The sequence below is a fragment of the Carettochelys insculpta genome, chromosome 19 (assembly GCF_033958435.1).
Source record: "Carettochelys insculpta isolate YL-2023 chromosome 19, ASM3395843v1, whole genome shotgun sequence".
In the NCBI taxonomy this organism is placed as follows: domain Eukaryota; kingdom Metazoa; phylum Chordata; order Testudines; family Carettochelyidae; genus Carettochelys; species Carettochelys insculpta.
The window spans coordinates 15188485-15215019 of NC_134155.1; the positions used below are offsets into that span (position 1 = coordinate 15188485).

General features: G+C 45.9%; 1 protein-coding gene across 3 annotated transcripts in view; it reads right to left on the reverse strand.

The window, feature by feature from the left end:
• Positions 1–26535, reverse strand: part of CAMKK1 (calcium/calmodulin dependent protein kinase kinase 1) — a 229187-nt gene that overhangs the window by 127987 nt on the left and 74665 nt on the right. For all 3 annotated transcript variants that reach the window (XM_075013387.1, XM_075013386.1, XM_075013388.1), the window contains one exon: positions 12440–13006. In XM_075013387.1, the coding sequence (XP_074869488.1) occupies positions 12440–12904 (465 nt within the window). In that variant the 5' untranslated portion in view covers positions 12905–13006. The remainder of the gene's footprint in view (positions 1–12439; positions 13007–26535) is intronic.

A 26535-nucleotide genomic window follows, 5' to 3' on the forward strand; every position in this document is an offset into this window, starting at 1 on the left:
TAATGAAAGTATAGTCAATGCCAAATCACCATCAGGGTAACGTAAGAAATTCTGATATATTCCAGGGTCTACCTCTACAATCCATCTTGGATTCTGATCGACGTCGGCTATCCTACCACATGTGACAATCTTCATTTTTGCAAAGACTATAATTTACCTTGGGTAATGATCAACAACTCAGAATGATGGATGCACTGTCTCGAGAAAGACGTTGACTGATGATGCCAAACAGTCAGGGCAAGGAGAAAGGAACATTTTAAAAGGAGCATTTTTAAAGGTGCTTCCATGCAGGTCACCAATGCCTTCAGTACAAAGATGCCCCACAGGACTCAACTGTATCATCTGCACTGAAACCTGATGGTTATTCAGCTACTAGAGAGTCAAACCTGTGAGCCTGCCCTATTTGCCTCAGCCCACAAAAGAACTATTTACCAAAGCTTCCTTAGGGATCTGCACAAAAAGCAGCAGCAGCAAGTGCTGCTGCTAAAAACAGCACAATCATGCTCATCACCACAGTTTCATTTCACCCCCTGCAGGATAAAAGCCTCAATGTGGAGTCAACTAAGACACCTGGGGTTCAGGGGTCCCCGAGCACTGCACCTCCTCCACAGCCAGAAATGACTCTCACTCTGCAGGTAGACCAGGAAGTTTATTAGTTGACAGATGCAGCGTGGTGCAGCGGTGTCACTATAGCAGGCAGAGACAGTCATTCCAATCCATTTGGGGACAGGAGGACGGAGGGATGTCCCATCTAAGGATTAGCCCCCTTTCTTCTTCCCTCTCCCCTGGGCACAGGCTACCTGCCTTCTAGCTCTCCCCACACCTTCTAACTGCCAGCCTCTCATTCAAACCCAGCTGGACTCCTCCCCACTCTTTGTGCAGGGCCAGGGGTGTTATCTGCCATCTTAGGTTAGACAGCAGGGGGTCATCTCCAGCCTGTGTGAGTAAGGTCTTCCTCCCCCTCCCCCTCCTTGCCTATGACCCCACTCCACCAAGTCAATACTCTTTCTTGATTCAAATCCATTCTCATGACTCTGTTCTGCCACGAAACACACAAGAAGCAAGTGAATAGATAACTCTAGTGTAGGCTTTAAACACATTCCTATCCATCTTGGGAGCTTCCGCACCCGCTCTAGCTTGTTTTGACTGTAAGTTTGCTGGACATATGTCTGTATTAGGTGTTTGCATAGCCCTCAGCTCAGTGTCCCTGCTTAATGAATGATAAACAACATAGTTGTACATAGATACCAGTGCCTGGCCTGATTTATTTATTCTCATCTCTCCTTGCAACACTGAATGCATCTATCTCTGAGCTTCACTGCTCAGTGATTAGCCTCTGCTCTGTCTCCTCTGTAGTTGCCCATCTTTCCCCTCTGCCTACCGCATCTCACAGGACAGCAGTATCTGCTTATTTTCAGTACCAAACCCCAGCAGAGTTCTGAGTCAGCCTCCATTGCTCACCAGCTGGAAATAGCACGTACAACAGCCGTGCACAATGGCTGATCTGTGGAGATCGAGCCCAAACTCCTCGGGACAGTTCTCCACCAAGTTAACTAAAGGAGCTACTCCATTAGCCAGCAGCAGCAGCAATCTCTTTTCCTACATATTAATCAGTGCCTATACTGGCCAGAGAGGAAGACTCGCCTTATGATGGATTTCCTGGGGACTCAGCGGATGAGGCTTCAGTTCCTAGCTCTGGCTCTTCCTCTGTGACCCCTGGAAAGCCACTTCATTTCATCTGCCTCAGTTTTCCATCCCATTCCTTTGTGTGTAATGTCTATTTCGATTGTAAGCTATTTGGGGCGGAGATGCTGTCTAGACATCTATACAGCACTCCTCTGTTTCTCGGGATCTCCACATGCCAGTAGAATACACCTGTAAAACACAAATAATGTGAAGTTGTATTTTAAAATTCCACATGAGTAAATAAACTTTTAGGTGTAATTCTAGTCCTTAACTCTCAAAACTCCTAGGGCCAAAGCAGAGGCCAAACTTTCAAAATCTGACCCAGCTCCGACTGTTCTGCTTGTTTCCATCTCATTAAAGTTTGTAACATCTTACAACAAAACACCTCACAGAAGCACAATTATCCTGGACGTTTCCTAGAAGAGCACTAGCTACTTGTGGGGGGATTATGTGCCAATAAATATTAAAATTCTTCACCAAAAATAAAATTCTGTGCAGAGTATTTTAAAATTCTGCCACAATTTAGTTTTCAAAATAACACTGCATAATCGTGCCAGTTTCATTTGTTTTGGTAATTTACTGCAACACACCGGTCAGCCAGTACGTCTGTAAGATTACAAACACACTCAAAAATCCCTGCAGGAATAGGTTTAAACTGTTACAACAACTCAGGTACCGTTTGTCTGTCCATACTCCCCTGAGCCCAGCCACAAGGACACAACCCAGACAATACACCTGACCCTCCTCCCTCCTGGAGACCAGCTGCAGGCCTGCCCTTGCCCAGATCCCTTCTCTGTCCAAGGGATGAGTGGAGTTTCCTGCATGATGCCATTTCTTTCTTTGGGGCATATGGGGAACTGCACCTGCTGGGAACTCCTCTATTTCTCTCCACCTGTCTCTGGCAGTGTCTTGTATGTGTGAACTGGGCTCTGCCAGGTCCAGCAGCCCCTAATGGCAGCCAGCAGCCCACTTCTATGGAGGGAAGGAAATTTGGCACACACTATAGTACCTTCTGCAAAATTCTGCATTGTGCAAGGGTGCAGAATTCCCTCGGCAGTAATTACAAGGAGGTGTTATTTCAGTGGTCAACTCATGCACATGCCATAAAAGATTAGGTTCCATGGCTGTTGTGTATTTTCCTGGACAAATAACAGCACTGACTTTAACCACATAGATACATGTTCCCTAGTACCTCGGAGTGTATACCATAAATATTACCAACACATACAGTTTGCTTTTTGGAAACCAAGTATGTGTGATGACATGGATGTGACCCCTCAGCCCAACAATTTACTCCTAAATGCTTACAAGAATCAACCAAACCCTTAGCAACTTCTCTCCTCAAGCTAAGTCTGCCTCTCCCTCACACAAAGACTGGTGATTCCTATCTAAGAGCCTAAGGCCCCTTCTCATCTCAGTTCACACAGACTGGCACACCCGGCTGGCTCCTCAGGGTAAAATGAAATACCCAGAGCTACAGACAAAAATGAACCCTATATGTGGCTCTATCAGCTACAGAAGGTTTTGTTTGTCCTTGCTTTATGAAAGTGATTGAAGTAGAGTTATGTCGGATGTAAATCAGGGCAGATCTGCTCTCGCAAGTGAACAGGTAGATACCATTATTTGAATAACACTAGTATCTGGGGAGTCCTTATCACTACTGCAGACCGTTGTGCTTAGAGTTGCCAACTCTTTACTAGCACAAAACAGAACACCCTTGTTTCACCCCTCCTCAGAGACCACAACCCTGCTCCCTTATCTGAGCCCCCACCCCTGGCTCACTCCATCCCCCCTGCTATCTGCTTCTTGTTCTTCCTACTCTCACTTTATTTTCATCAGACTGGGGAAGGGTTGTGGAGTGAGGCCTCTGGGGTGGGACTGGGGAGGAGGTATTTGGGGTGGAGGTGCTTTAGGCTGGAATAGAGGGGCTGAGTGCTGGGGCAAGGGGTTGGCATGCCCAGGCAAGTACAGACCAGTAAGTCTAATGTCAGCACCGGGCAAATTAGTTGAAACTATAGAAAGAATAAAGTTGTCAGACACATAAATAAACATAATTTGTTGAGGAAGAGTCAATGAGGTTTCAGTAAAGGAAAATCACACCTTACCAATCTACTGGAGTTCTTTGAGGTGGTCAATGAGCATGCGGACAAGGGGGAAATCCAGTGGATATAGTGCACTTAGATTTCCAGAAAGACTTTGACAAGGTGCTTCACCAAAGGCTCTTAAGTAAAATAAGTTGTTATGGGATAAGAGGGAAGGCTCCCTCAAGGCCTGATAACTAGTTATAAGACCAGAAATAAAGGGTAGGAATAAATGGTAAGTTTTCAGAATGGATTGAGGTAACTAGTAGGGTTCCCCATGGTTCTATTCTGGGACCAATCCTATTCAACCTATTTACAAATGATCTGGTGGCAGGGATAAAGAGAGGTGGCAAAATTTGCAAATTATACTAAACTGCTCAAGATCACTAAGAACAAAGAAGACTGAGATGACCTTCAAAGAGATTTCACAAAACTATGTGATTGGGCAACAAAATGGCAAATTAAGTTTAATACTGATAAATGTAAAGGAATGCACATTGGAAAAATAGTCCCAGCTATACATACAAAATAACGGGGAATAATTTAGCTATAACTATTCAAGAGAGCAAGATCTTGGAGTCATTGTGGATAGTTCTCTGAAAACATCCATTCAATGTGCAGCAGTAGTCAAAAAAGCAAACAGAATGCTAGGAATCATTTTAAAAGGGATCAAGAATAAGACAGAGAATATTTTATTGGCTCTGTGTAAATCCACGCTATGCCCACATCTTAAATACTTCATACATATGTGGTCGCCTCATTTCAAAAAAGTTATATTGGCATTGGAAAAGATTCAGAAAAGGACAACAAAATGTTTCGGGGTTTGGAACAGGTGCCTTATGATTAAAGAATAAAAAGACTGGGACCTTTCATCTTAGAAAAACGGAGACTGAGGGCAGATATGATAGAGGTCTATAAAATCATGCCTAGTGTGGAAAAAGTGGGTAAGGAAAAGTTATTTACATGTTCCCAGAAAAACTAGGCCTTACCAAATCAAATTAATGGGTAGGAAGTTTAAAACTAACAAAAGGGAGTTTTTCTTCATGCAGCATAAGGTCGGCCTATGGAACTCCTTGCCAGGGGATCTTGTGAAGACCAGGACTTTAACAGGGTTCAAGAAAGAACTAGATAAATTCAGTGAATGGGGGTGCAGGCTCTGGCTGGGGGTACTGGCTGTGCAGTGGGGGTTGGGATGCAGAAGGGTATTTTGGGAGGGAGGGCTCTGGGGTGGGACTGGGGCTTAGGGTTTGGGACGCAGGAGTGTTTTCAGGGCTGGGACCGGAGGGGTTTGGAGGGCAGGAGGCGATCAGGCTGAGACAGGAGGTGGAGGTGTGGGATGGAGTCACAGGTGCAGGATCCCGGCAGTGCTTACCTCACACAGCTCCCAGAAGCAGCTACGCATCCTCCTTCCAGCTCCTAGGTGGAGGAGCAGCCCGGCAGCCATGGTTCTTAGTCAATGGAAGCTGCAGAGCAGGCCCTTGAGGCAGGGACAGTGTGCAGGACCCCTAAGCTTCCCGTATGCACAGGAACTGCTGCTGCTCCTGGGAGCTGCAGGGTTCCGAGGCAGGCAGGCAGGAACCCTGCCTTAGCCCCAGTGCGCTCCCGACGGGATTTTTAACAGCCTAGTCAGTAGTGCTAAGCAGAGGTGCCAGGACCAGTTGAAAACGGGCACCCAGCAAAGTGCTGCACAAACACAGAAAGAGGCAGAGCAAATCCTCTGAGCGCATACAAGGTGACCAGCTGTCCTGTTGTTAAAGGGACAGTCCCATATTTGAGCCCTCTGGAAGTGTTCCTACTTTTCCTTAAATAGTGGACCAATTGTCCTGTATGGTGTGTCCTCCCATCAGTACTGGCAGGTCTTGCTGCTGGCCAGATCATCACCCGCCAGCCACCTCCCTGGGAGGTCCAGAAGCCAATTACTGGGGTGGGTGCGCAAGGCTGGTGGTAGGGTGAAGGTATAACACACGAGGCTAGCCCCATGCTGGTCCATCATTGCAGCCCCTGCTGCATCCCAGTGTAACTGCCCACAGGCAGACTTGAACCTAGGACCTCTAGAGCTCAGTGCAGGCACCTCTAAAGTTCAGGCTAAAAGCCAGGGCCCTCTCAGCTAAGGCTGAAGGGGAGACTCAGTCTAAGTGTCACTACATGGGCCAGTGAACCTCACCAAGTAGGTGTGTAGGTTACACCTGCTCTCAGCCAGGAGGGTACTGCCTCCCCATCCCATTTCCAGCCAGCACTGCTGAGAGGTGCTGTGGTTGGTGAGGGGGGGCAGGCACCAGACACAGCCAGTTATGTGTTCCTGCTACTGTCCATTCACCAGCCTTTTGCATGCTTCCCCTCTCACTGTTCTCTCTCCCTGGGCCTGCTACTCCTCACACCCAAGAAGGATGCAGCCTACTCCCAGCACTCTGCTCCTGGTTGCAGTGCTGAGCTCACCAACAACTTTGCTGGCCAGCTTCTTCCTTTCCCTACAACCTCCGGCTGGGCCAGCACTCCAGAAAAAGCCCAAGGCCCTCTGGTTCAGGCGATTGCCAGGAAGAGCTGAGTCCTGTGTGCGCTAAAGCTCTGCATGTTGCTGGCCTGGGGAAGCCTCTCCAGCCCTCAGTTAAACTCTAGAGAGGTGAGGGCAAGGCGGGAGGAGGAAGAAATTTCCAGCCTGTTCATGGCCCAAGCTCCCCAGCAGTCCCCAGGTGCGCGCACACACACACATGCTGCTGTCAGGGAGTACAGGGTTGCTCTGTCCCCTAGGCACCCTCCCATGCTCAGCCACCTCTCTGGCCAGCTTTGCCCAAGCCCCCTGCAGCCAGGCTCCCTGGACCTTGGTGCACATGCACCCTCAGAGCTTAAACTCCTTCCTACCCACTCTCTAGCAAGAGAAGGGTGGGATAGGTTGGTGGCCAGCAGCAAGCTGGGGGTGCTAGCTGCAGTTTGACACTTTGTGGGTGGGAAGTGACAAGCTGCTTTCAGCCACTGGGGAGCAGGAGGTCATGGGAAGAGATGAGCTCTACAAAGACACAGGCAGGCCAAGTCATCCCTTCCTCCCCTCCCATGCGGCTGGAAGCAGCTCCTGTCCCTTCCCTCCTGAGCACTATTGAAAGGCTGCTGCTGGCCACATTCTGGTGTGAGCTCTGGCAGAGATCTGGGCATGGGGGACATGTGTCCCTGGAAGGTCCCCATGCCCCGAATGTGATGCTTTGGGAAGACACAGTGCGAGATATCAAGTGAGACAGGTCCATGCCAGGGCCCAGCCAGGCCTGGAGAATGGAGAGAGCTGGAAAGAGAGGGTTGAGTTAGTGCGTCAGACAAACTTCAGTATAAGAGAAGCATTTGAGTGTGTGTATGTGTGTCAAGCCTTAAAGACAATACAGCTACCAACTACATGGTATTTCTTTTTAAAAGAGGCTCAGTTACCTTGATGTTAATTTGAGCATTTGTACAATTGATTGCTGTTGAACTTGCTTGAGTACCAGTAAATTTACCAGCTGTCCCCTATTCAGCGTAGGGAAATATGGCCCCCTACCCATGCTATATACTGAAGAAATGAAGGATTCTAGAGGCGTACTGGAGGCAAAATGCCTACATTGCAATATATGCAGATAAAAATGAAATCCAAAGTCTGCCCAATTGGGCCTATAAATTTCCAACCTACCCTTAAAACCTGAACCATAATACTGTTCGCTTTAAAAATAGCACAAGGTCCCTCTGACTTAGACTCCCTGCCAATGTATCCCGTCAGCTCTCCCTGTTGCAGTGACTTTCCATTAATATGAATGATGCTTTCCACAGAATGCAGCTTGTTAAGTATTTCAGTCATGGCATAGCTGGGCTCTTAATAGCTACATTAAACTGACCATTAAAAATGAACCACTGCACAATAAAAACTGCTACTGGAGCAGAGAAATGAAGGTCTCCACATCTGCATTTCAAACCAAGCTTCTTCTTTTCAAAACCAACACCCTTTGCCCAGGATATTGATTTTATATTGGACAGGTTTGAGTCTTTTGAACATCCCTGCAGACTGGAGCTGTATATATATATATTCCACTGCAATTACCCTGAAATAAATTTATAAATAAAATAAATTAATACATTTCATTGCCAGCACCATAAAAATCACCGCAGAACAACTGGACTGGCACACAGAAGTCAAGTAAGTTTTCAGAAATGTGTTCTAAACCTTCATTAAAACATGTTATTGGAGCTAAAGAAAACTGAAAACATCTGTAGTTGTTTTATTCATATATTCTCTTTTACTACTGCTAAAATGCAATCAATTCCTATCCCACTGCTCAGTGATTCATAAAGGTCCCCCAGGCCAAAAAATACAACAGAACAATAGTTTAAAGGTAATAATAAATTGTGCTTTCAAAGTATCTATCATTTGAGGATCAAAATGGGATTCACATAGGGAGGAAGCGTAATTACATCCATTCTTCAGAAGAGGAAGATAAACTATAGGAAGATGAAGTGATTTAACCCAAGGCCATTCAGTAACTGAGAGGTAGAGTTTGAATCGGAATCCAGAGTACTGACTTCCAGAGTCATGTTATAGCTCAGTGGTTCTCAAACTTTTCACTTGTGCAAACCCCCAATCATCCCTCCCAAACCATTCAGGGTCCCCCCGCAATCACCTCCCCAAATCACTTGCAGACCCCCATCAAAGTCAATTCTAGCCACTATGTACACTTCATTGAATGAAAGAAGGAAACTACAGCACAGATTTTTGGGCAGCAATTAATAACGTTATTGGAAGACATTTAATTTAAAAATAATAATTGTAACTTTCCAATTTATTTAAAACGTATTTTCTATGATAATTTTCATTTACCTTTCATTTTTTTCAAGGACTCCTGAAATACCCTTGTGGATCCCCAGGGGTCCAAAGACCTTAGGTTGGGCACCACTGCCTAGCTATTAAAACAGGTAGCCTCCATAGTAAGAGCTATCTTCCACCCTCAGCTACACCTCACTGACTGCAGCAGAGTGGCACAGTGTAAGAGGTCAGGAGCTGGCCCATAAATTGTGAGCTGTACCATAAAACATTTAAGCTGCGTCTACACGTGCACGCTACTTCGAAGTAGCGGCACCAACTTCGACGTTAGGCGGCGAGACGTCGAAGTCCCTAACCTCATGAGGGGATCGGAATAGCGCCCTACTTCGACGTTCAACGTTGAAGTAGGGACCGTGTAGATGATCTGCGTCCCGCAACGTCGAAATTGCTGGGTCCTCCATGGCGGCCATCAGCTGGGGGGTTGAGAGATGCTCTCTCTCCAGCCCCTGCGGGGCTCTATGGTCACCGTGGGCAGCAGCCCTTAGCCCAGGGCTTCTGGCTGCTTCTGCGGCAGCTGGGGATCTATGCTGCAGGCACAAGGTCTGCAACCAGTTGTCAGCTCTGTGTATCTTGTGTTGTTTAGTGCAACTGTGTCTGGGAGGGTTCCTTTAAGGGAGCGGCTTGCTGTTGAGTCCGCCCTGTGACCCTGTCTGCAGCTGTGCCTGGCATCCCTATTTCGATGTGTGCTACTTTGACGTGTAGACGTTCCCTCGCTGCGCCTATTTCGATGTTGGGCTGAGCAACGTCGAAGTTGAACATCGACGTTGCTGGCCCTGGAGGATGTGTAGACGTTATTCATCGAAATAGACTATTTCGATGTTGGCTGCACGTGTAGACGTAGCCACTGTTAAGCACTCCGTAGCTTAAGTGTTCATCTGATCCTCTGAACCTTCTGATATTACACATCCCTTTAGGCGTGGATCTTGGCTTTTCTTCCCAACAGGCCCTGAATCTCCCTATTTTTACTGAGTCGCTCATCTTACCATCCTTCCCTCCACTGTCAAGTCATTCCTGTGGACCAGCCATGCAGCCTCTCTCGTCTCTGATTACCGTCAGTGATGCTCTTCCTGCAGAGCAAAGAATGCAGACTCCACCGGCTTGTCTACACTTGCCTCCGACTTTGAAGGGGGCACAGTAATCAGGGTGGTGGGAGATTACTAATGAAGTGCTGCAGTGAATACGCAGCACTTCATTAGGCTAATTCTCCCCCGCAGCAACTTCGAAGCGTCAAACTCCAAAATGTCGGCACGCATGCGTGTAGCCACGGGCACTTTGTAGTTTTGGGGAGTAAAGCGTCACACTTTGAAGGGCCCACGGCTACACACGGGCCAGCATTTCAGAGTTTGATTCTTCGAAGTTGCCGTGGGGGAGGATTAGCCTAAGGAAGTGCTGCATATGTACCGCAGCACTTCATTAGTAATCTCCCACCACTATGATTACCGCGCCCCCTTCGAAGTTGGGGGCAAGCGTAGCCCCAGCCCACGAAACGCCCCTCACCCCACTGAACCTGCTGGAGGTATTAAACTCTCCCATGTTCGGGGATGCAGGTATGTGAAGAGACTATGGAGACTGGAGAGCTGCTGAGATGTGGCCCACCTGAAAAGCTACTGCGTCTAGCTGCTGCTTCCAGAGGGAAAGAAGTTTTGTCTGTAACAATGGTAGCAGAACCACCACAGAGCAGCCCTCTTCCAGCAACCACTTAAATGACCAGACTGCGCCGAGGGTTAACGGTACAAGTGATGGCAGGTGGGGGGAGGAATTCCCATCCTATCCATTCTGTGTCTCCTCCTGCAACCTTAAGGCTGGAGCAGACAGGTCCATAAGATCTGTGAAGTCAGAGACTCCCCACTCCATCACCATTGGCACCTTCTGCTGCCCATCTGGCACAGAAGGATCTCAAAGGAGCAGTGAACTGCAGTAAGGTGAGGATTCTCAGCTCCCACGTACTCCCCAAATCCTGCTCCCACTCCACAATGTGCAGAGGGACAATTCTGGTCATTTCAGTCCGGGACCTCCAGCAGGAATGCCAGAAGGGCCACTAAATTCTTTACTGCCTAGTTCTGAAAGGTGAAACTTGACCATGAAATCACTGGTCACTCAACTCTCCTGGTTTGGGAGCTGTCCTTCTCTAAAGAGCAGAGAAAGGAGGAAGGACAGAAAGAGGAAGACTAAGTGGTGGTAGAAACAGAAAGCAAAAGAGGAAGAGAAACATGGGAAAACAAGGCGTGTAGCCAGAATGAAATACACACGCAGGCGCCAGCATCTTGAGCGGTCAGCTTCTACAAGTAGGGAGATGTTTTAAAAAAAGCTGCACTCCCATTATGGCAACAAATTAAGTGACCAAATGGCCAGAAAACAAGAGTTCTGTCTTGCAAGACTATCTGACATTTCAGAATTTGGTTTCTGTTTTGCAGCAGAACAACACAAAGACCCTTCCAAAGAGGCATTCACCAGAGTCGTGAAAACGCCAGATTCAAGTCCCTGCTCAATGAGGTCTGCTGGATCTCCTGTGCTCCTGAACTAGCGGGGAGGGGGGATGAGGGGATAGAGCAGGTGCAGGTGTGTCTTTCTTGCTCTCTTTTACCCTGGATCTAAGATACCTTTCTGACAAAAGCTTTGTCAAAGCCAATGAGTTTCCCTGAAAAGTTTTTGTTACAATGAATCAGCATTTCACAACAAAAAATCCTCACCAGCTCTAGAGCTGAGTTATTTGGAAATTTGGCCTTATAGCTAATACTAACGGCCTTATGTAGTCAGGAATCCCACACATTAGAAGTGGAAAACATCAGGACACCTTTACCTCCCTCCTACTTATTCCTCACAACCAATGCCTCCCTCCACCTCGCTCGGTCCACAGTAGCTTTCTATGGTCCACACAAAGTTGTAAGTGCTATTTTGAGAGCAGGTTACACAGCCTACAAAAAGAATACTGCTCTGTTCTCATGAAGAGCTTTCAAAGAAAACCCCATCAAAGTTTCAACTTTGTGAGCACTTCCTCTATTATTCAAGTACTGTAGATCTTGTGCTATTGCTGTGGACTGCTGCATGCCTTATTTTATTCAGTGAGCTCTGAGGTGTGAAATAGGACTGCGTAATCTTCACTTTCACAAAGCTATTTGGTGTGGCTCCAAGGGGAACCAGACAACCCTGGGGACAAAAGAAACTTAGGTCCTACATGAGGAATTATTCTGAGTCTATAAAAATGTAAAAATCAGAAGAGGGAGATGACAATACATTTATGCTTCAGATAATAAAACATGTCTCCAATAACCACAATTTCAATCAGGTGGCATGATGGGAAATGTCTAATCTCCACATGCACAAACCCATAAAATAATCATGACAAAGCTGCCACAACAGATAAACTTCTTGAGGGCACATGCTATAAAAAACACACCAAGGAAATCCATTTAAAAACAGCCTTACTACTATTCATTAAAAAAAAATTATGTGATACCAAATTTAACCTGCCATCCTGCTGGAATACAGTACTTATAAAGGAAGAAATCAATTTCAGTGGGAGTAGTCATGTGCTGGGCACATGCTTAAGTTGTTTACTGAATCAGGACCTGTACGAGCAAATGGTCTACTTACAACAGAAGTGAAGACTGCTTCAAATGTTGCAGGCACAGACATACAGGACTACAAGTTGCTTATCTATGAAACAAGCTATGCTACAAATTGTTTATAATCATAGCTTATTATTGTTTTCAGGTATTTTTGCATACGTTAATTTAGAACATCGGAAACTGTTAGCTTTCAAGGTTAAAGTTCCTTATCAGCAGGCAGGAAAAACTGCATCATACCCTGGCATTGTTGTTACCACAGAGAAGAAACCTACCTGAGCATCTGAGATGGAGATCCGGTTGGACTCTATCGTTGGTCTTCTCACTATACGTGGCGAGATATGTGTTAATGGCCCTGTTGCATAAGGACCATAGACTGGAGCATTGGTAGAAGCCAGGTAACTTCCAGTAGGTCTTTCCTGAAGAGACAACTTTCTGCTAGATAGAACAGGCCTAGTGGGAGCTTTCTTTGGAACATTCATCTGACGAACCTCCTCTGGATCTCGTGAAGGTGAAGATTCATTTGTTATGTCACTATTGACCCCATTCCTTTGTATGTCTTCCACACTGTCGGAAAAGACCGTGTCATTTTCTTCTGCTGCTTCTTGAAAGCTTTGGTCATCCACATTGGGCCCGATAGCAACATCTATGGCTGCTACTCTCTCCACTAGTTCAGTCTGGGCATCTTTGCAGCATGCATCTGCACTTTCATCAGTGGTGTTGGTTGGAGAATCTCCCATAACGGTGTGAGACTCTCAAGGTCTCAGATGACACTGCAGAAAGCTGTGGTCTTAGGGCTCATGGAAAACAAATGGCATGAAGGACTCCCTCCACATAAATCTCTAGAAGGAAAGACAATGAAAGATCACTGAGTGATGGCAGCAACTAAGCAGGGTTGCAGCCAAAAACCTCCAGTAGCAGGCATATGACAAAAATTCAAAGAAAATGAAGGCATAATGTCATCAAGGAGATATAAGTTAAAAACATCCTGAAGGAAAAGCAAAACTAATCAACAAACCTAGTCACATAACATTTACAAGTGATAATGGCAGAATTTTTATAGAATCAATCTAAGAATCATAGAATTCTAGGGCTGGAAGGCCATCAAGTCCAGCCCCCTGCCCAAAAGTAGAATCAAACCCAACTAAATCATCTGATGATCTGCAAGTCATCTCTAGATCAACAGACAGTATTAGTTTCTAATAAATAGAGGAGGAAATGAGTATAGCCTCTTAAAGAATAACAACAGTGATGAAAAAAACAAACAGTTAAACCTTGTTTTAAATCGTATTTATAGATACAGCATGTAACAATTTCAGGGTAACTGCACCAGTATTTCCTCCCATGTGGTCTATGAGAGGACCACTTAGAGGTTTCTGATTCCCAGCTGTTGCCTCTCCTGGATGGAGACCCATGTCTCCCTCTATTGTGACAGTGATTTTTAATGCTGTGGAACTCTCAGGTCTACCCTCTTGATATCCCCCACAGGCCAGTATGCCTAAAGGCCAGCACCTGTGCTTTGCTTTCTTTCTACAGGCTTGAGCAGTGTGTGGCTAGCAGTTACAAATTACCACATAGCTCCTTATAAGCAAGCACTTTTATTCTTAAAAGTAAAAGTGTGATGTTGCATTCTATATTCTTTATCAAAGTATGTTTTTGAATATGAATATGCCTAATTCAATATGTTTTACGCAAAATGTGGCATATAACCTATCATTGGAGAGCTTCTAATTCACATTTTATTCATGTGTACGTATCATTCTTATATTTGAAGTTAGAAAGTATAAGCTTGTTTCAAGATATGCAAGTGAAGAACACTAGCAGTACTCAGGGAACTTAATAGCCCAGTACAGAAAACAATGATCTGTGAAGAGTCTTGATTTTCCTGTAAGCCTGAACTGTAATTGATCTTACAAAGACATGGAACCATGCCACCTGGTGCTGGAAGCCCTCTTAAATTTTGTACTTTTCCACAGGGGTTTGAGGAATTGAACAAAGAATTCCTGTCCTATGGAAATTCCATATAAGGAAGGGGAAACTGGCTTTTGACCCTGCCTATTCCTCCCCTGAAGGTACATGAAAACAGCCAAAAGCAAAATAAGTGTAGCATGAGGGGTGGAGGAGCATTGCTGGACCCAGGCCAGAAAGGACATCTCTGCTCTGTAAAAGCTTTTACCCAAAACAAGGATTAGAGTGAGAAAGTATGACTTGTACCAAGGTCTTTCCGTGTATTAGATTTAGCCAGTGTGTTTTGTTTTGCTTGGTAACTTACTTTGGTCTGTCCACCACCACTTGCCACCACTTAAATCATACTTTTTATATATAATAAAATCACTTTTGTTTATTATTAAATGTGATATAAGTAACTGTTTCTTGGCAGGGACTCGAGCTGTGAATCTCTCTCATTGCTGAAGGAAGTACACAACTTATCAGCTTGTTCTGTATAAAACTTTTATACAGCGTCAGATGGCTTTAACCGGGGTCCTAGTCCCACTGTTGCTGTGTCAAGTCCCTGTGACTAAGGGGATGTTAGCAATTAACCAGTAAGCCTTGTCCATTTAGATCTTTTTTGTAAGACCTAAACAGATGGATCTTACCAACCACAGTTAGCTGGTAAGGGCTGAAGCCTAGCCGGAGCATCCCTGCCCAAGGCGCACCCAGGGATGCCACAGACAGGGGCTGCTCCAGCCCAGCTAGAGTGTCCTTGCCCACAGCACACCTGCAAAATAATTATGCAATGAGCATGCACAAAAGTGATTAAAAATGATTTGTTATAACGTGCTAAAAATTTATACAGTAATAAAGGCTTTATATAAATTGCCATCTGGGATCTTGCAGTAATATTGTAAATGAAAAACAATATCACCCTTGTCCCCTCCTGCATGCTGGGAAAACTGATGTATAGTTTTCCCTGCTCCAGGGACAGCTATCTAGGCAGGAAGCTGACAAAGGAACTACAGCTCCCAGGGTGCCTTGGGTTGCCTCATGTAGGGTCCACCTGCACAGTATGGCAGGGAAGAAGGGAGAGAAACCAGACAATGAGGGTGGGGAGTGTTTGGACTTCTCATATTCCCCCTGCATATGAGCCTGAGGTTGTCTCTGACAGACTCAGCATTAGGATGCAGCAGCAGATGCAGCTCTGAACAGAGGTACACGCCATGCCAACTGATCTACTTGTATTGTTGATGCACACTTCAGCTTTCTCATTTACTTCTGATCAGACCAAAAGAAGCTCCAAACGCACATTCAACCTGATGTACAAAAAGGTTATCTGAGAGGATTAGCTTGGGGATTTAAAATGGACTTTGATTTCCTTGTAAAGAAGAAATTAGGCTGTTCCAAAATATGGCCATTTCCCTTCAGAAGCATTAGCCCATGGTCACTCACAATCTACCTTGTTCCCTGAAGAAAAATCACTCAAAAGGAAACAAACTCTGCACTAAAACCTCCAAAGCTTTGCAGGTTTTAGGGACATTTGTGAGGCTGACTCTTAAAACACACTCACTGGCTGAAGTGACAAAATCCCCCTTTCTCGCTGTGCAGCTGGGTATCCAACCCTTCCCTCAACACACACCATGAAAGGCCCTGAGGCACTTGTGCTGGCTGTATGAAATGTATGAAATAGTAATGCCTGTGTTACACTGTGGTTACTCTTTCATATCCTCAGGCCAAGTGCCGCAGCATCTCAGCCTTTCAGAAAGAAACAGTGTGTGCTCTCTGTATACAAACAGACATGTCTGATTATTCTAGAATAAGACAACAGCAAAACAAGAAAGAACAAATGGAAAACTTCCATGAAAGAGGACACTGCATGTGTCTCCTCTATAGCTCTCTGCTGGACTGAATACAAAATGGTTGTCAGTTTCTGCAAGCAACGTGGTCCTTTGAGATTTAAGATGTGGTGCAAAAACCTGATGTATAAGAATTGTGTAGAGCAACTAAACTATGAGGTTTGATGGGGAGGAAGTAAATTTACCCTCCCACTGTATTACAGATAAAACTGTTATGATTATAACTAACTTATTTAGGGGGGAAAAAAAGCCCATGCAACTTTGCCACACAAGGGCCAATGCTGAGATCAGTGGGCATTCAAGAGCCAGTAACTCCTGGGACAGTGGAGGAAAGAAGCCAGCCATGGACACCACATCCCACCTTAGTCCCTTCTTTGGAAGGTCTCTGTGGGAACGTAGGATTAACATGGATGGGTATGCTGCCCATGAACAGAGCTCTAGCCAAAGGGCTCCAGGCACCTTATGGAACTCCATGAGCCAAGCCATGTATATGGGGTATTTTGCATGTGTTAATCCTCTCTGTACCCAACAGCAATAGTGAATGACAGGCTAACTGTGCACATGGCTCAGCACTGAGGCGCACACATTACAAATGAGGATTCCGTCCTTCTGTCCCACTGCGTTTTAGTGTTTCAGTGTGAGAGCCCTTTTGCTTAAACCTGGCTCAGTCTCATGACTGGCAGTGGGCGCCAGGCCATCTTTAGAGAGCTTGCCAGGCTATACAGAATAACATCCATAGAGTACTTCATGCCAAAAGATTCCAAAGTGCTCTACACATTATTAGGGTGACCAGCCGCCCTGTATTGGACGGGACGGTCCCATATCAGGGACGCTACTTATTTTTGAAAAGGGACGAATTGTCCCGTATTTAGGCCCTCAGGGGCTGGGAGGGGAGAGGGAAGCTCCTGCCACTGCCACTGCCACTTCCCCAGGGCTCCAGGCAGGGAGCGCCTGCGGCTGGCACTTCCCCAGGGCTCTAGGGCCAGGAGCGCCCGCGGTTGCCACTTCCCCAGGGCTCTGGGTGGGGAGTGCCCATGGCCGCCGCTTTCCTGGTGCTCTGGGTGGGGGGAGGTGCAGCCGGGAGGAGCCACCCCTCACCCCATATCTCCCTGTCCCATATTTGGGAGAGGGAGATATGGTCGCCCTACACATTATGGAAATGCTTCTGTAACTAGCTTACTGACTTAAATGGGACCACACACGGTACTGGAAGCTCCAGGTGCCAAGGACTTGGAGCAGGGACTATTATTTTGTTTATACTAGTGGTCTGCAACCTGTGACTCCGGAGCTGCACGTGCCTGACGTTATAATTGAAAAGTACAAAAAAAACCCCCAAAAACCAAAAACCACCTCCAGATTATTTGATAAATGGTGAATGTCAAAAAGCCCAACAATGAACAACTCATACCTAACTAGCAAACAATATGTGATCTCAAAACATTGGATAACTCTCCGTTTAATATGTGCAGTGCATTGTGGGATAAGATTCTGTATCTGTGGTTTGATCATGTTGCTAATAAGGTCTTGATTTTGAAAAGGAAAGTGAAGCTTGCAACTTTCCGGCTGTGAAGGGCAACACGCATTTTAAAAAAGAAAACTGAAATTACATGTGAAGTACAATTGGCATAATTATAAGAGGTTCAGGTGTTAAAGTCAGGAATATAGTGCAATAAAGACACGTGTAAAGTGTGTGGAAACAGAGTATGTAAAAAGTTTGTGAACGTTCTACAGTAAACATGTATTACATTACAAATCATTGTGTGCGTGCTGTTCTTAAAACCAGGGTTACAATAGTATGATTTGAAGGCACTTATTAAGGACTGTCTCGTATTCACATGCATTGCAACTCTTGAATTAATGAGGGTTTTTTTGTTTTTTTTTTGTTTTTTTTTTACCAAATTTAAAAAAATGGTTCTTCTTGCTATTTTGGCTTCTGACCCCTGCTCTACACAGTTCTTAGCACAACCTTGTTCTCATCTTGGTTACATCCTCTAAACACTCGGATATGAATCTCCACTACATGCATCTGACGAAGTGTGTCTTTGCCCATGAAAGCGTTTTCTCCAAAAAAATCTGTTAGTCTAGAAGGAGTCCCAGGACTTCTTGTTGTTTTTGAGGATACAGACTAACATGCCAACCCCTCTGATACTAAACACTAGCATAATACAAGTTATTAACAGTAATAGTGATGAGGCTTTATATTCACAGACCATCACAGGAACCTATTGGGTTCTGTAGATCTCACTCTACAAATCTGTGAAATTGAACACAGCAGAGATATAAATCTCTAACATAGATTGCTTCAACAACAACAAAAACAACCCTATAGAAATATGCTTATTCTCTATAAAATTCTCCATCAATGGTAAGTTTCAAAACATATGATTTCAGGGGAAGAAAACAAAATACTTAACCATTCTCATTTTGTAATTATACAAGGACACAGCACCAAACAGCGAGAATTTATCCAAACCCTATCCAAAGCCTTAGCTCCAGCAGACAGAGACTCTGCTATGAAAGACTTCTGGGGTTAATGTTACTGCTTCTTACTAGCTGGATTCTAAATAGCAACCCGGAACCAGCACTTCACAGTTCCTATCCATAAATCATGTTTTTTAGTCATCTGTCTGATCCCAACCAAAGCTAAACGTCTGCCTTAGATCAAAGAATTACACTGAAGTCATGAACCAAAGCTACAAACAAGCTTATGTAAACCAAATTAATCTACTTACTGATATCTTATTTATTTAATTTTCACTTTAAATGGAACTATTCCCCTGCAGCATGTAGACCATCACTTTAAAAGTGTATTATGTGTTTGTGCAGCTCAGCAATTTGTTTATCAAATGGTCGCATGTTTTCCAGAATGCTCTGCACAGGGCACAGTATGAGATACACATTTTAAAAGAGTGTGATTCTTAAAAAAGGTTCTGCGTACTGTATGCGGAGGCTGAAGGAGGATGAATGCAATTAGTTTTGCTGCTCAGTAAATTCCTTGCAAATGTTAGCTGAAATAAAAATAAAAATCTCAAATTTGCTTCAATGTTTGGTTCATCCCCTTGGTCAACAAGAATTTTCTTTTTTAGATGATGGACAGATACATTTGTACTTAGGGCATCTGGAACTCCAGACATTTGGGTTCATTTTCTAGCTTTGCTATAGATTACCCAAGTGACCTTGGGGAAGTCACGTAGTAACTTTTTGTGTCTCTGGTTCCATGCTTCCACTGCAACTTTGTGTGTCTCTGGCTCCCTGCTTCCACTGCGAGAAAGCAGGGCAATAATGCCTTTCCCTCCCCTAACTTTGTTTGCCTTTCCTGTTCAGGTTGTAAGCTCTCTAGAGTAGAGACTGTCTCCTAGTGCATGTTTGTACAGTGCTCACCATGCCGGGACCTGATCTATATCGTAAAACAAGAGCAGTGACTAACAACAAGTGCAAATATTTACACAGAAAGCATTGGGGTAGCCATCTAGGCAACTTCTGAGTTTGGGGTCTGATTTTCATGATCCATTTAGTATTCAACCTCTTGAAACCAGACTCTATTAAGAGATCTCAAGTTGAGCAATCAAAATCACTAGCTGCTTCTGAAAATAGTGGCCTTCAATGCTATGAGGTACGTGGCACTATCCCCGGGCTTCTAAAACCACCTGCTAATATAGGGCAGTGACAAGAGATGCCATTACTGGCCTTCAAAAATATACCAAGCTTATGTTATTCTCACACATGCCCCATAACATCTACTTAGCCACATACGGTTCTTGTCATTTTAGTATCTAAGCATGGCAACCAAAGAGATAAACAGCTTCCTTTTCTGCAAACAATTCTAAGCTCCAAAGCTGTTATTCTTTCCTTACCTCTAGCTGCTTCCCAACGTAAGCAACATAGTATGAACAAAAGGTCACCTATCATCTCCTTCTTCACTAGTGACACTGCAATAGGAGGCATTAAGGAATCAGTCTGAAAAAAATGAATTAGCTTCTCAGAATCTGCAGAAAAGAACCCCACAGGCATCCAAAGCTGTATAACTACTAACTACTAGAGGCCACAAGGCTTGACCAAAAGAGGAAGAATACTGGCAATGCCGGCAGAGATGATCGAGACAGACTGTAATCGCGCTGGGGTTTGTTCAGTGTTTGTATAGCATCTAGCACAGAGAGGCCTGGATCCCTGGTTGGAGTCCCTAGGCATCATCAGAAAACAAACAAACAATAATGATGTATTGTTTGGATCATCTGTCTATGCCACCCTCCTCCTCTCTCTGGGTTTGCTCTCTGTTTTAGAGAACACTCTCCCTCTCATTACTGGAACAGATAATAACTTGCCTTACTGAGCAGTCACATGATCTTGCTATTGTCATGCTCGTCTGTCGTCTTCCGTTATCTCCTCCCCCCCACACCTTTTTTTTTTATTTTTTATTATCTTGCTTATTAAGCAAAGGCTGGTTATTAGACTAAGAGCAGGAATCTCCATCCGTTTCAGAAGGCTATAAACATTAATTCATGCATGCAGACAGGACAGACCACCTATGGCACAGCATTGGAACTCAGAAGATCTAGAGTCACTTCCTAGCTCTGCCACAGATTCCCTGTGAGATCTTGGGCAAATCATGTCATCTCTCTGTATCACAAGTGAGCATCTGTAAAATGGCAATACTACTACAGCAGACCCCTGACTTGCGCGGACTCGACGTAAGCATTTTTTTATATTAAGGTAAGTTGAGCCAAGGGGGGACCCAGCTTCCCTGCGCCCTGCCCCGCTGCTTACCCCTAATGGGACCTGCCCACCAGCAACGTGCTGCCCTACGGCTCGGGGACTCCTCAGGAACTAGCTCCCACCTCGCGGCTGCCTGGGCCTGCAGTGCTGGAGGTGGAAAGGGGTGGGCGTGGCAGGCAGGGCGCACAGACGAATGCTGGAGGGGGCTCATGGCCCTCCTGCTCCAGATCCCCTTGAGGGCGGGAACTGGGTTAGAGGAGAGGGGGGCAGCCACCTGTACTAGCCACCATTCTCTCAGCACCATGCTGCCATGGCACTCCTGCCGCCTCCCACCTCCCAGGAGAGCCCTTCATGGCTCAGAGCCTGCAGTGGCTAGCAGGAGCAGAGCAGCCCCCGTGCCACACATGGTGACAGCGTGGGGGTCGCTCCCAGCAGGAGAGAGGAGGGGGCAGCCGTGCACGCATGTAAGACATGGGGGGCACTGGGGCTGCCTCCTCCTTCTGTGCCTCCCAGAGCTGGGGCTGGCCTGTAGGCCTGGGCTGGGGAGGGGCCCTGTTGCTGCCAGGGATTCCCCCCGGCCCTAGCAGCTCCTGGGGGTGGAGCTGGCGGCCCCACCCCCACCTTGAGTTGTGCAAAATTCAGATTACACCCGGCTACCCAGGAATGTAATTCTCACGCAAGTCGGAGGGGGAGGGGTTACTGACTTCATTTTTCTGTTTTGACTATTAGACGGTGGGCTCCTCGGGACAGAGACGATCTCTTACCGTGTGCCTGTATAACAGTGTATCCAGCACAATGGGAGCTGACCTCAGCTGTGGTTACTAGGTGCTAGTGTATCACAAGAATAATAAATATTCACAGTATCATATATATTGTGTTTGTTGTGTCTGTCCATCTGTCTGTCCGGGCAAGGTCCTACCATGTTCCCCCTCCAGCATGGTCCCAGTCCCTCCACTGGCCAGCGCAAGGCCTGGCCCAAACCCCCCACCCCCAGCAGACCCCCCGCAGCTCCTCCCCCAGCCAGTGCGGTGCCCAGTCCAGTCCCCAAAGGAGCCCCCTTGTGCATGGTGCCAGCCCCGTTCTCCTCTCCAGTCAGTGCAGGGCCTGGCTCAGCACCCCCAACAGAACTCTTCCCCCAGGAAGCATGAGGCCCAGCCCAGCCCCCAATGGAGCTCCTTCCCTAGCCAGTGCAGATCCCAGCCCTTATACACTTTGGATGTGTACAGTAGAACCCCAAGATACATGCAACTCATGCTGCACGTATCTCAGTTAAACGTGACTCAGGGTGGTGGGGAGCTGGCAGCTGGCTCTGGGCTATCCTCCACGCCAGGGGAGCAGGAGAACTGAGAGCACTGCAGCGCTGATCAGTTTCCTGTCTCCTGTGAGTGGTGGGGAGCTGAGCCAGGTGCCAGCTCCCTGCCACTCACAAAAGCCAGGAAACTGACCAGCACTACTCAGTTTCCTGGCTCCCCCAAGTAACCTGAACTTTGACTTAAGCAGGATTGCACAAGAACACAACTTCCACATAAGTCGGGAGTCTACTGTATTACCACAAGTGTCCGTCTAGAACTTTCTTCCAGCCCAACTTCCGCTTGCAAATGGGGCTGCAGCTGGGCCTCTAGTCAATATTAAAATTCACTAATAACAAATTAAAAATATCCCTTGAAACAAGCCAGGATGCTGAACTTAATGCTCAGAACCATGACAGCGAAAACAACAGCAACAAAAATCTTTTGCTTGGTATATGAGATTCAGGAAGTTTATAAAAGACTTCACAAAAGCATTATGCTTCATCATTGCATGTTCTCATTTCATGATTACTCTAACTGGCATAATCAGATGCCATTTCACTAATTGCATATAAAAGCAATAATCAACCAAAAATTACACTTAAAAAAAATCTCCTCAAGGAAATTCCTACAACAAAAAACTTTAGGGAGAATAAAAGAGCTGAGTGGCAAACCTATTGAAGTGAAAAGAAAGTTAGCACTCAGGCTGAAAACCCCAGGATGGTGCTGAAATAAGGCACTGCTACAATACAATGCAATACAATGCACAACTATGTCTGGGGACTCATTTTTAAAGTTGGTTATGTGGGTGCAATTCCATCTGAAATCAATGGGAGTTGTGCCCAGTATTCCCAGTAAGATGAATACTTGAGCAGCTACTCAGGAGACATTCAAATACCACCCAGCAGATCATTATAGTGTCCACAGATGGAAGCATGTGTTTCCGCTGGTGGTGCATATTCACTCATGCCTTGGTGCACATAACAAAATGTATTCCACACATGGATGGAAAAACAGAAGGAACATTAATTTTTTCTGATTGCACTTTGGCTGAATTTTGACCTAATTATATGCAATCTCTGAGCCACTGCTGTAAAATTTCCTTGCTGCTGCAGGTATCAGAGAGGTAGCCATGTCAGTCTGTATCTTCAAGAACAACAAGAAGTCCTGTGGCACCTTACAGACTAACAGATATTTTGGAGCATAAGCTTTTGTGGGCAAACACCCGCTTCATCAGACAAAGCATTTGTTCTGACAGAGAAGGTCTTTGCCCACGAAAGCTTATGATCCAAAATATCTGTTAGTCTGTAAGTTACCACAGGACTTCTTGTTGTTCTTGCTGCTGCAGGTTTGTCTTATATCTTTTACCGAAAAGATGGTACCAGAGCCCTGGAATTTGATTCCAGACCCAAAACACGTACAGTAAACCCTCCATTTAATGGACTAATAGCCCAGCCTCAACTTCCCCTAAAAACAACATCCCCAAAACAACCCCCACATGAGAAACACCCACAAACACTCCCACACTCAAAAAAAACAAACAAACCAACCAACCCCTACCACTCACTGGCTCTGGGGACCTGGAGCTGCCTGGCCACGGGACACCTGGATTCCCAGCAAGAGCCTCCTGGTCCCGTACAGCTGAAACTGCCTCACTGTGGGCACCTGGAGCTGCCTGGCCCCACACAATGGGAGTCACATGGCCACCTACAGTTGGAGCTGCCTCAGCGCGGGTGGCTGCAGGGACCACCACACGGCCTGGAGGAGCTGCCAAAAGGAGCACGTGGTAGTGGCAGAGGCTCCTCCGGGCTGCAACAGGTAAGCCTCTTAATTTTTGAGAGGGGAGGGATGGGAGGGACTTTTAAGATTTTACTGACCCTATTTAGCAGACTTCAGGAACAACAGGGGATGTCCGTTGTTGCTGAAGTCGGCTGAATCGGGGTCCAAAAAATCGAGGTTTTACTGTTGTTCAAACTGAACTGTGACCCTGACCAAACGACCACAAATTTAATAAACATTTGGGTTTTCTTCTGGGATGATAGTTATTGCTGGCTGTATGTGCAGTAGTCTGCATTAACTGCTATGATAAAAGAATTAAAACACATTCACAGGATTATCCACTGAATTACAGATACATAGATTTTCTACATACTAACAGTAATAAAGCCACCATGGCTTCCACGGAAGAAACTCTCACATAAGGCACAAGACGCTTCACTAAATTGCCTGCATGAAGTTTCTCGCACGTTCTCCCATCAGGTAAGTACAAAAACACCTTCTGCTTCCTGTATCCCCACCAGGGAAGCTCCTAGCTAGCATTTCTACATTTTGAGGACCAATCCTGATGTCACTGGGCTATTGATCAGGCTCTAAAAGAGAGGGAGGATTTCAACATAGCACGCTCACCCTTCCAGCAAAGCCCTTCTCTGAAGCACTTCTCAAAGCTCAGCTGCTCTTTTAAAGTATGAATATTAGTACAGATTGAAGCTCTCTTGTCCAGCAACATCTGTGGTCCTGCTGGATCATGGATGTTGTTGGACCAGAGAGCCCCTAGACCAGAAAGCCCCAGCAGCGAGCTGCCCTGGCTGGTGGTAGAGATCCCCACCTGGGGCAGGGAGCACCCAATTGTACTCCCGCCACTGGCAGCCAGGAGGACAGGCAGGGAGTGGAGCCTACTCTGCCAGAAGCCACGTCACACGAAGCTGGGTCAGCAGGCAGGGAGTGGAGCCCTCCATCTCCCTTTGCCAGCAGGCCGGTGGCAGGGAGCCTGGCCAGTGGGCAGAGGACAGAGTCTGCTCTGCCAGCAGCCATGTTGTGGGGAGCCAGGTTGGCAGGCAGGGAGCAACACAGTACACATCCCCCAACCACCAGTAGTCCCACCACGGGGAGCCAGGCGAGGAGCAGAACCCCCCCTACCCCCCCCCACCCCCCTGCAGCATGGTACAGGGAGCAGAACAGCAACCAGGAAGGGAGCCCAGCCGACAGGCTGGCACCCCAGAGGGCTGACATCCCTTGGTCCACAACTCCCTTATTTGAGACGACTCAGGTCCCAAGGGTACCAGACCAGGAAGGTACAACCTGTAATCTGTTGTCATAGCAATGCATCCTTAGCCTATGACAACAAATACTCCAGCACTTACCTTCTATGAACTGTGCCTACCAACTCTCAATGCAGCATTCTAACACCCTCCCACTGCCCCCCCCACTACTTTTTGTTCTCAAAACTTGTCTGTCATTTAAAACAATTAAAACATTGTTCTGTCATCTCACAAACATCTCACTGGAATTTAAGGCTTACCTTGCAGCAGTGCCTAGTACCTGCAGCGCTGCAGTGACTTCAGCTGCAGTCATAGGCACACTGATCACTCTGAAGAGCAGATTTCAGTTCCCCAAACCACAGTGATGGAGCTGTACACTCCCTTCACCATACAGCCAGATTCTCACTCATTTCTTCCAACTTTCACATCTAGAGAGGGTTTTACAAAGTTGTCATTGCTTCTTTCTACTGCCCAGTCAGACTGACTTCCCCTGTTGTCTTATACTTAGAATGTAAACACTTTGGGCCCAGGGCTACCCCTTCTTTTTATGTGTAGCACCTAGCACAAAAGGGCTCTGATCCATGACAAGTGCTCATACGCGATATGGTAATACAAAAGTAAATAAATAAATATGCAAGTGTTCAACCACAATTTAATTTACAGAGTAGAAAAGAATAATTCACTCTCAAAGAAACTACTGGGTGAAATTCTCTGATCTTTGCTATGCAGGAGGTCAGACTTGATGCTGATCATAATGGACTTAAAATCTATGACTCAATCATTTTCCAGTAGCTGGTTAAGATTAAACAGGGAGTCTTGTGGCACCCTATAGACTAACATTCATTTAGGCATAAGATTTTGTGGGTAAAAACCACTTTGTCAGATGCACGAAAGCTTATGCCCAAATAAATCTGTTAGTCTATAAGATGCCACAAGACTCCTCATTGTTTTTGCAGATGCAGACTAACACAGATCTCCCTCTGTGACACTCAGAAAAGCTATTTATGGTTTTCCTTTCACCAGTTCCGCTCAACAATAAATCCCTATTTGGGTGGCTTCCTGTTTTCAAAGTTATAGGTCACTGCATTTCTAAGGGAATTGATGTTTACATAACTGTCATTCCCAAATAACCTAATAGTGCTTTACAGATGTTAATCCTGAACATTTCTAGGTTGGACAGCTGGCAGCACAATCAGTGCTGAAGACATCTCTTTGGAGATTGAAGATCTGACTTCTAATCCTGGTAGAAGAATAGGCTTACAAGGTGTCACTGCACAGCCCACTGTTAGCACCCAGTCAGACTAAAGCCTCAACTGAGCTCCAGTTGAGGGCACAATTGGTACAATGCTGAAAACACCGACAGGACAGTTTCATCTTTTCACTCAACTGGCACAGATGATGGTGCCAGCAATACTCCCTGCTCCAATGCTGCCAAGGTCGAGCACCTTAGGAGAGTCACAGCCAGCAGAGATCCTCACGGGTTCCCGTATTAGTGGTAAACCAAGGACAGATAAAGCAGATCCTTTACCACCACACATCT